The sequence below is a fragment of the Odocoileus virginianus genome, chromosome 6, assembly GCF_023699985.2.
Source record: "Odocoileus virginianus isolate 20LAN1187 ecotype Illinois chromosome 6, Ovbor_1.2, whole genome shotgun sequence".
Lineage (NCBI taxonomy): Eukaryota > Metazoa > Chordata > Mammalia > Artiodactyla > Cervidae > Odocoileus > Odocoileus virginianus.
Window position 1 is genome coordinate 20,238,603 of NC_069679.1, and position 10,639 is coordinate 20,249,241.

At 48.8% G+C, this 10,639-nt stretch overlaps 1 protein-coding gene across 2 annotated transcripts; it reads right to left on the reverse strand.

Annotated features, from left to right (window-relative positions):
- Positions 1–322: 322 nt before the first annotated feature.
- ACTC1 (actin alpha cardiac muscle 1) lies at positions 323–5,587 on the reverse strand. Of its 2 annotated transcripts, XM_070468957.1 has the most exons (7): positions 5,502–5,587; positions 4,771–4,921; positions 3,327–3,651; positions 2,467–2,628; positions 2,150–2,341; positions 1,200–1,381; positions 323–653 (listed from the first exon to the last, which is right to left on the reverse strand). In XM_070468957.1, exons 2-7 carry the CDS (start codon positions 4,897–4,899, stop codon positions 510–512), a joined length of 1,134 nt encoding a protein of 377 aa, XP_070325058.1. In that variant the 5' UTR covers positions 4,900–4,921; positions 5,502–5,587; the 3' UTR covers positions 323–509. The 2 variants fall into 2 exon arrangements, with proteins under 2 accessions (XP_070325058.1, XP_020769969.1); XM_020914310.2 differs by lacking the exon at positions 5,502–5,587 and having other exon boundaries at positions 4,771–5,398.
- Between the last annotated feature and the right edge of the window lie 5,052 nt (positions 5,588–10,639).

Genomic DNA, 10,639 nt, shown 5'->3' on the forward strand with positions numbered 1-10,639 from the left:
GGTGATGGACAGGGAAGCCTGGCATGCTGCAGTCCATGGGGTTGCAAAGAGTCAGACATGACTGAGCGACTGAACTGAACTGAAAACCTAATCTGCTTTTCAGGTATAAATTATCTTCATGATTCTTTCCCAAAGGGTAAAATCAAAATTTAATATTGAAACTCCCAGCTAAAAGTCACACGGATGAACTGATGTGGTGCTGTGATATTACAAAGCTCATGGTATCAAGGCCATCAGTATATGAGCTCACAGACTGAGTAAGCAAACATTGGCCCCATCCCACTCCTTCCCCAAACCCCAAACAGAAATAAGAAATGCTTGCTTTTGTAGGTTGCAAGTCCTGGTCTGGTTTATTTATAAAGCAATAAATATTAGAAGCACAAATAAATTGCACGTGTGTAAACAAACTGTACAATGATTGATGAGAGATGAGGGAGGGTGGTTCGGAAGACTCCAAAAAGCATCATACCATCATCCTGAATGTAATGTAGACTAAGAGAGAAGGCACCTTAGAAACACTTGCGGTGGACGATGGAGGGGCCTGCCTCATCATATTCTTGCTTGCTGATCCACATCTGCTGGAAGGTGGACAGGGAGGCCAGGATGGAGCCCCCAATCCAGACAGAGTACTTACGCTCAGGGGGAGCAATAATCTGCAGAAGGAAAGCAAAAGCTGCCAGTGAACTCTGAGGTTCCAAACAACAGAGTAAGCAACATGGTGGGGAGATTCACAGAAAATACACTGGTGATCAAGTCACTGTAATGTGATACAAATGAACAATCCCAGTAATCCTACAAATGAATATGGTTGACTCAAGATGAATGCATTTTCTTTATTTCATCATTTCCGTGATCAAAGACTTTATAAAATAGAAGTTCCCTACTTCTCCGAACCAGAGAATAATGTGACAATAAGCTATAGGCATGGTGAAGCCTAGCCTGAAAGTTGGGGTCTTTTAAAATGTGTTCAAAGGTTTAGATTTTTTTCCTCAAAGATTTATTTTTATCCACTGCTTTAAAGTGTTTTAAAATCTCCTATCTTGGGAAAAGTGCCAGAAAAATCAGAAAAGGTGCTATAAAAGCAAAAGGTTTCTGTGAGACAGGAAGCTATTTGTGTGAGGGGAAAGGAGTTAGGAATTCTGCTTGGTCTATGGAGACCTGCCTTGGTTTACCCCCACCCCACCACAGAAGTTCTTTACCTTGATTTTCATAGTGCTGGGAGCCAGAGCAGTGATTTCCTTTTGCATGCGATCAGCAATACCAGGGTACATGGTGGTACCTCCAGATAAGACATTGTTGGCATACAGATCCTTGCGAATATCAATGTCACATTTCATGATGCTGTTGTAAGTTGTTTCATGGATGCCAGCAGATTCCATACCTATGAACAAGTTTTAAAAAGTCACAGTGCATTCAGGCCATGGGGCCAGGGTGGAGGGAGGATAACAAGACTCCTCTGTGTTGGTAAACTGTCACCATTTGTCTCTGAAACATATGTTCCTCTATAAGATACACTGCAGAGTTTTGTGGAACAGGTGTCTTAAAAGTGCTGAGAGTAATCTACAACAGACTGCCAAGGCACAAACAACTGCTTTTAGCACCTGTTTAGAGGGAACACTCGCTGTACCCATCAGACCTATGGAGATGTAATAGAAAAGCATGAGACACACATTCATGTGAAATGAATGCCGTCTTATTTATGGACTAAAATAAGATACTGACAAGCTTCCTCTTGGAAATCCCAGCTTAAGAAAGATGTGAGTGTCCAGTTATTACTATAAGTAGGATTGTTGTCACACTTAATAATGAGTGACTTGGAAGTAAGGTCTAGCTACTTGGTGATGGAATCTACCAGAATAAGTCAGCACTCTTGAGTCATCGTCTCTTCCTTGCAGATATGGATTATTCAGTTACTATGCTATCTCATTCCTTGTTTCAAGATGAAGCTGGTGTGTCATCCTTTATCATATCATTGCTGCAGGAGAGGAATGGCCATCCCTGCAAAAACCATCAGGACTTGAGGCTGAACTGTGTGGGTCTCCAAGCTAAGACTACTTTCAACACAAGGGCCCCTTAATCATTGCTGGTTATAATAGATTTTTCTCTGGAAGCCCCAAGCTGTGTGTCTGCACCAGACCATACCACTCACCAATGAAGGAGGGCTGGAAGAGCGTCTCAGGGCAGCGGAAGCGCTCGTTGCCAATAGTGATGACTTGGCCATCAGGCAGTTCATAGCTCTTCTCCAGGGAGGAGGAAGAAGCAGCCGTAGCCATTTCATTCTCAAAATCCAGAGCGACATAGCACAGCTTCTCTTTAATGTCACGAACAATCTCACGTTCAGCTGCAGAAATAAAGGGGGTCACAGGTAAGCTCTGAAGGATGACATCAGCTTTGGAGAGGTAGGCGGGTTCACTGGTGGAGAAAACCAGACACCTACTGTGGCAGATGAAACCCACACAGACTCACCGGTGGTGACAAAGGAGTAGCCGCGCTCAGTGAGGATCTTCATGAGGTAATCCGTGAGATCCCGGCCAGCTAGATCCAGACGCATGATGGCGTGGGGCAAAGCATAGCCCTCATAGATGGGGACGTTGTGGGTCACACCATCCCCAGAGTCCAGAACAATGCCTGTCAGAGGAAATAGCCAAAAAGAAGGTAAATCTCTGAGGACACCACTGCTTTCGCCATGTCAAAGCCTACTTCCACTCTTGGCTAAGAGACACTAGCAATGGGCAAAGACCCAGATAAAATGAGTACAATGCATGCTAAGACTAAAGCCAGCGACAGCTCACCCTTTTAAATATTGTGGTAGAAGAATTTCCCCAGGAGACTTTCAAATGACCATCCCTCTTACCAGTCATGTGCACATTATGCAAGCATCCAGGTGTGTTTTTGTGTTTTTTTTTTCCCCCTCACATCTAACTAACACGTTTCTCTCTTTTTTGACTCAGACTTTGTAGGGAATGTAGGTTCTCTCTGGGTTCGTCTCTACTGGAGATGTTTGCCCAGGGGCTGGGATAATGTGAACACATACCAACAACTGCTACATTCCAGGTTATTAGTTTGTGCAGAGCCTCAATATCTGACATCACATATTTTAGGCAAGGAAAGGCTCTAACTCCATATTCTTTCCGCTCTTAGAAATAAGTGTGCTCAGGGTACTCTTGTTACCTCTCTCTCTCGGCACAGACACCTTTCCAGGGAGTGTGGGGAAAGAGGTCATTCTTTTTTCATTGGGGAAACTGATTCACAGCAAGGTCAGTGACTTGGGAGTGTAATTAACCAGAGACTATCTCACAATCGCACACCTTACAATCCAAACACACCTGTGGTACGGCCAGAAGCATACAGGGAGAGCACCGCCTGGATGGCCACATACATGGCGGGGACATTGAAGGTCTCAAACATGATCTGAGTCATCTTCTCACGGTTGGCCTTGGGGTTCAGTGGGGCCTCGGTGAGCAGAGTGGGGTGCTCCTCTGGGGCTACACGGAGCTCATTGTAGAAGGTATGGTGCCAGATCTTCTCCATGTCATCCCAATTGGTGATGATGCCGTGTTCAATGGGGTACTTAAGAGTCAGGATACCTCGCTTGCTCTGAGCTTCATCACCTACATAGGAATCCTTCTGACCCATACCCACCATGACTCCCTGCAAGAAGAAAGAGATTAGAAAATCAAGCTTCCTCCATGTTAGGAATATATTCAATGCCTAATTAATTTGTCTAACTGCCCAAGGGGCATCTTATGAATACCAGAAATAAACAATTGTTTACCCCAATTCAGAAATATCATTTAAAATCAGTCCTGTACCTTTTCCCTACCCCACCCTCAGGAGGCATAATTCTATTGTTTAGAATATAACTGGGGGTGAAGAGGAGTGAAGCTATTTCACTGAAGAAGCAGAGCGTCATCTCATTTTTAAATTGTTATAATATCTTCATGAAATTATTAAGCTTATCACCTATGTCAACTGGAATATAAATGACTACACTGGAATGACTGCATTAATGACACATTGCATGTCTCCTCAGAAAAGATTTTCACATTCATCAAGTGAACATAAAAAGGACAGATATGCCATTATCACTGTGTCTGTGAAATCCAGCCTGCCCAGAGTGTCCTGGAGTACCCACAGTCACCCACACTGAGGAATACCACTCTCATCCCTGGCAGTCTGTCTGGCCAGGCATTGTGGCACAGCCAGAGGGGGTGGTGTCTCTTCTAATAAACAAGGTGGTATGTCACTATCACTATGCACTTACTGCCTCTGTCACGCCTGGCTTCTAAAAATGCAATAGCCAGGAAGCAGATAGATCACATCTTTGGGGAGCCCTATAAACTGGCTGTGAATAAGAGGGAGCAATGTGGCTTGGCCCCTGGTTGGCTGGGAGAAGTTGTAATATTATGAGTTCTGAACCAGACTGAAAAAAAAAAGGCCAAGGAGTAAGGCGAAATGTATAGGAGGAAGAGAAGACTGAAAGAGAGATGCTGCTGGCTTTTCACACCAGCGAGCTGGACCCTTGGCGAGCGGTGTCCCTGAAGTGGACTGGGGTGGGAGAGTGGAATGCACCTTTCCTGGTATGTTGGCGGGTGTAAGTTGTTACTTGTCAGCTCGGATTTGAAGCTAATTCATCTCTTCCTGTCTGACCTAAAGAGTTCACGAGACAGGAGGGTCAAGTGAGACATCTCTCGGTTGCTGGGCTGAGAGGTGGCAGGAGAGGGAGGGGTGTGCGATGGGGCTGGGACTGCGCAGCGGGCTGAAGCTTACCTGGTGGCGCGGGCGGCCCACGATGGACGGGAAGACCGCGCGGGGCGCGTCGTCGCCCGCGAAGCCGGCCTTCACCAGCCCGGAACCGTTGTCGCACACCAGGGCGGTGGTCTCCTCGTCGTCGCACATCTTGGCACAGCTTCAGCGGGGTCTGCGGGGGGAGCAGAGCAAGGCGGCCCAAGTTCAGCGCCTGCGGAGCTGGCCTGGTCCGCTCCCCCGGAGGAGGGGACAGGGCAGAGGGGGGTCCGCGGACGGGAGTCGGGGGCGGGGGCCGCCGGCCATCTCCCTTCCCCTGGGGCAGAAAAAGTGAGAAGAAGCTGCGGAGCAGGGGGGCGGGGAGGGGGCCGTGCAGGCTCCGCGGCCAGCAGGCTCACCCTCTGCCCCAGGGCAAAAGGGACAGTCATCCCTTAGAAGGTCCTCCCCAGCCCTCCACACTTGCGCCCTTTCACAAACTGGGACCCCGCTACGGCTTCATCCACTCCCATCCATGCCCCAGCCCCGGGGGAGAGAAAAGGACAAGACCACAGGGACCCCCTACGGGGCGCAAGGCTCCCCCTCTGCGAGCCCCTCTCCTGTGAAGATGGAGACCCTGGGCAAAAGAAGTTAGAGAACCAAAGGGAAAGTTTGGTCTTAAGGAAAAAAGAGGAAAAGTGATGGAGCGGCGGGAGCGCGGGGCACCCGCTCCGGGCGCGGGGCGGAGGGAGGCGCGGAGGCGGGCGGCGCTGACTCACTGTCCGCGGGGCGGGCTCGGCTCGGTCGCTCAGGCGGCAGCAGGCGCTGGTGCCCCGCGCGCGGCGCGCGGCTTTATAGCGCGCTGATGGACGGGGTCAGTTGGAGCGATCGGGGGCAGGGGTGGGGGGCCCGGTCGGCCACCTTGCCTTATTTGGTCGCCTTCGCACCACTGAGGAGCGCCGAGGCCATTCATGGAGCCAAGGGCAGGGGAGAGTATCGGCCAGGGGGCCCCCAGACCATGTAAGGAAGGGGAGGGGGCAACCAGGGGGATGGCCAAATAGGGAGCTAAGGAGGCGCCGACCGGGAAGGGTAGGGGGCAGGGGAAGACTGAGTGACGCCAGCCACCCCCTCCCCCTTCCTGGGTGGGGGTGCTCCCTGGGTGTGCCCGGGCTGGTTCCTCCGCAGCCCCGCCAGCCTAAGAGACAGTCAGCCACACACGAGTGGGAAGGCTTGGCGCCCTGCCCTCTGCTGAGGGGTCCTGACAGCTGGGCCAGGGCAGCGGGGGAGTGACGGCAACTTCTCATCCTCCCGCTCTGGGAGCTGGAGGAGCGGGGCCCTGGGAATCCTCGTGCACCCTAACTGCACCCCAGCAGCACAACTGGGGGCCAGAGAAGGGGCGCGGGGTGCAGAACACCCTCCTGGGCTAGTCCCCACCAACCTGCATGACAGCTCAGAGATCTGCACTCTTCTGTGGCAGAAAGCCGAGATTAACCAAGGCCACCTTGGTCCGCGATTTATGCTTGGTTCCAGGGGCTGGTTAGGGAAGAGGCCAGACAGAGCTTGCCCGGTCTTGCTGGGGGACAGAGCAGGTGTACCCCGGCCCAGACAAAAGGTGGCTCTCCTCCATGTCTCCAGGCTTTTGCTCAAACTCAGACTTTAGGCCAGAAGAGGACTGCTTTTCGTCAAAGTGAACAAATACCAAAGGCTGCTTGTCCATTAGCTGATGGATGAGGATTTCCCTGCTGGCTCAGATGGTAAAGAGTCGGCCTGCAATACAGGAGACCTGGGTTCAACCCCTGGGTTGGGAAGATCCCCTGGAGAAGGGAATGGCAGCCCACTCCAGTATTCTTGCTGGGAGAAGTCCATGGACAGAGGAGCCTAGCGGGCTACAGTCCATGGGGTCCCAAAGAGTCGGACACCACTAAGTGCCTAACACACGCACACAGAGGAACGTCCATAAACTGAGGGCCAAAGCCTTTACTCCAGGTGAAGATAAGACTGAAAGAGAACTATTCTTGTCAAGAAGATAACAGCAACTTCAACCCTATGAACATACCACAGAGATATCATCATAACCAGGCATGAATTAGAAAAGCAGAGTCTCGGTCCCCACCCCAAAGCTACTGAAGCAGAAGCTGCTTTCTAGCAAGATGCTTAGTTGATTCATATGTATGTCGACGTGTAAAAAGCCCAGGTATAAATAATCAGCTCCTTTGTGGAGGATCTTGGGATTTTGGAGAAAGGGATGACATGAAGCAAGGAGGGGAGGAAGGAACAGAGAGACAGAAGGACACAGATCCCTGGTTTGCCCTGGCCTGCCCTGTATTCTCAGTTCTTGACCGGCACTTTGATTTTTAATGCTTGTGTTTTTCCTCCCGTTCACACCAGTTAAAAATAGAAAACTGGGCACAGGCATCCATCTCTGGAGTGGTCTTGGATTGATATGCTAAGGAGGCCTGCTGATTAGATACTTGTCCAGACTGGGGAATGCTAGGTCCTCCCCTCTGAGCTCCCCAACCATGTTTGGGTTGGTCTGGAGAAGAAAGCCTGAGGGCGGCTGGGTGATGGAGCCAGGTGAGGGTCATGCCAGCTGGGCTCATTCTGCCATGTGGCTAAGACTTTTTTAGTGAAAATGCCCATAGACGGGAGGCAAAGAGCAGAGCTGCTCGGGCTCAGGCAGATGCAGAAGAACCAAGAAAAAGCAGAAATGCAACTGGTGATACAGCCCAACATCCCTGGGTTTGACCCTTACCTCTATCACTTACTACCTGTTTTACTGTTGGGCAAATCACTTCACTGTCCTAAGCCCCAATATTACCCTCTGAAAAAGGATACAACTCTTTTCCTGCAGGGGTTACTAGCTATAGTAATAATTAGAGACAAGTGATATAAGCCACATAGAAGAACTATTACAGTTCAGTAATAATGACACAGGCAGCTGTAGTTCTCACTTTTGAAATTTTGGGTCAATTTCATTCACTTATCGATTCAGCAAATATTTTTGGGACAAGAACTGTGCTTGTCACTAAGAAATGTGAGCAATAAAGCAGAGCAGGACTCATACTGCAGAGCAACTGCAAAGCAGACAGAGGCAGTTATTTATGGTACATGCTGGGAAGGACAGGGAGAGAATCACTGGGATAGTCACAAAAAAGGGGATTCAAAAGAGGATTCAGCTGCCATATGACCCAGCAATCCCACTCCTGGGCATACACACCGAGGAAACTAGATCTGAAAGAGACACGTGCACCCCAATGTTCATTGCAGCACTGTTTATAATAGCCAGGACATGGAAGCAACCTAGATGCCCATCAGCAGAAGAATGGATAAGGAAGCTGTGGTACATATACACCATGGAATATTACTCAGCCATTAAAAAGAATTCATTTGAATCAGTTCTAATGAGATGGATGAAACTGGAGCCCGTTATACAGAGTGAAGTAAGCCAGAAAGATAAAGACCAATACAGTATATTAACGCATATATATGGAATTTAGAAAGATGGTAATGATAACCCTATATGCAAAACAGAAAAAGAGACACAGATGTACAGAACAGACTTTTGGACTCTGTGGGAGGAGGCGAGGGTGGGATGTTTTGAGAGAACAGCATCAAAACATGTATATTATCAAGGGTGAAACAGATCACCAGCAAAGGTTGGATGCATGAGACAAGTGCTCGAGCCTGGTGCACTGGGAAGACCCAGAGGGATGAGATGGGGAGGGAGGCGGGAGTGGGGATCGGGATGGGAAATACATCGAATCCATGGCTGATTCATGTCAATGTATGGCAAAAACCACTGCAATATTGTAAAGTAGCCTCCAACTAATAAAAATAAATGGAAAAAAAAAATTCCTGGACAGGGAAAGTTCTGCATGCCTCATGGTATGCTTCCCCCATCAAAAAAAGAGTTCAGAGAAAGGCTTCCTGAGGAAATATTTCATTATTTTTCAAGTAGAGTAGGACTGAAGTTCATGACCATTTGTGTGAAAGAAACAGTTACTCCTCGGGAGTGGCTGAGGGCACATTCCCACGTTCACTGCCATTTGTGTAAAAGGAACCCCTGAAAAGTCTAGCAGATCACCAAACACCATGGTTATTTCTGAATCCTTTGTAAATACTTCCAGGGCTCAGGACACCAATTCCAGCCCACCCACCTAGGGATCAGTCTGCCCTGGAGTAGGTCAGCGGAGTACTGAAACCAGTTTCATAATCATCATCCTTAAAATGTTTAAAAAACAATTTCATGTTTTCCCATTTAGAACAAAACTTTTTTTGTGCATTATATTTATGGTGAGAACACTTTTTCCCATTCAAGACATGATGGTTCGATCTTTGTTCATTGTAATACTGTTCAATTTCCACATTTTAAAACTCTAAACCCTATTTTTATATATTTTAAAATTTAAGTCGATGGGAATATAAGATTCCAAGACTGATTTTCCTTTGACACCATTTTTCAGGGATCCATTTAATTTGAAAATTGATAGTGTCTACTTAAGTATAGAAAAGTGACTTACCTTTTGTGGTGCATTCTGGACTTTTTAAAAAATTTTGGTAAAATATACATACCACAGAATGTACCACTTTAACCCTCTAAAATTGCACAGTTCAGTAGTGTTAAGTACATTCACATTACTGTGCAGCCAGCCAAACTCCCAGTTTTTGATGCAACTTGTGACTAAATTGACTTCAAAATCCAGCAATGACTGTGCCCTGCAGTTTGAGAAAGACTGTCTTTTACATGGTAGAGAACCATTGTTGTGCCTGCTTTGCCCAAGGTCACGTGGGTGAGCAAATGGAAGAGTGAGGCTTCAAATCCAGGCACCAGACCACTCCCTGATGCTAACCACCACCTCAAACGCCAATCAGTCCACTCAGACTGCTGTTTCTTCAAATGGAATGCTGCAACCACTTGTAGCCAAATTACCTGGACTGCCTAATAGCAATGCAGATTCCCAGATTTCACCCGGGAAGAGTGAATCTGCGTTTTAAATAAGTCACCACCCCTCTTCTCCAGGTACTTCTCAGAGAAACTTGCAGGCACTGCCTGGCTCTTCTTCCCCAGGCCCGAGGAGCTGTGCTGAAGACTGCCCAAGCTGCCAGCACCGGCCTGAATCCAGCTTGGCTGACCTTGAACATCCCAGCGGGAGGGAAAAGCCAAACTCGGGCATGTCCCCAGGCTCTCGAGGGCCAGCAAGGCCCTTCTGGGCAGGGACAGGCCATGAGGGAGACGTGCGGGGCTGGCTGAAGGAACAGAAGGTGGGACAGTTCCCGCCGCCCTTGCCTCGAGGGAAGCCTGTTTCATCCACCATCTGCTGGGATCTGTAAGGGAGCGGCCGGCCTCCTCCCGGCACTGGGGGATTAGCAGTCACTTATCTCAGCTGTTCCTCCATTCGGAGGTGTCACAGTATTTACAGAGAAGCCAGAAACAGCCTGAGCCACACTTAATTCCTCCACAGGAGCCCTCCTAGCTCCTCCTGTAGCCCCTCCTGCATTCCACGTGCTAGGCGGCAGTGTGGGGAGGTGCTTTTTCTAGCCCAGACCAGGGGTCAGGGAACCACCCTTCCTAACCATTTCTATTTTCTTTTCCTACACATTTGTTCACTCCCCCTGCCCTCTGGCAGGAGCTGGGCTTCGGTTTTCATTAAAAGAGGAAAGTGACGTGCTGTGAGGGATGCAGGCCCCCACACATCCTGGCGCTCAGAATTCAATACCAGGGCATGCCTAATCTCCACCACATGCTGCCCCATGTTCTACATGCAACCGTGGAGAAGATTAACCCAGGGGGAGGGTATTTCAACTCCAAACGGATTCTGTTCTAGGCAGACTCTGGCAGTCACTGCCTTCTGACATGATAGGAGCAACTGTGATGAACCATTTAATGAGATTTAGAGACAAGACAGGAGGACGAGGG

Coding starts and splice junctions, on each gene's coding strand:
- ACTC1 (XM_070468957.1), bottom strand. CDS start 4,899: ATGTGCGACGACGAGGAGACCACCGCCCTGGTGTGCGACAACGGTTCC. Junction 3,652..4,770: donor TGGGCCGCCCGCGCCACCAG/GTAAGCTTCAGC, acceptor TTCTTCTTGCAG/GGAGTCATGGTGGGTATGGG. Junction 2,629..3,326: donor TGCTTCTGGCCGTACCACAG/GTGTGTTTGGAT, acceptor TTCCTCTGACAG/GCATTGTTCTGGACTCTGGG.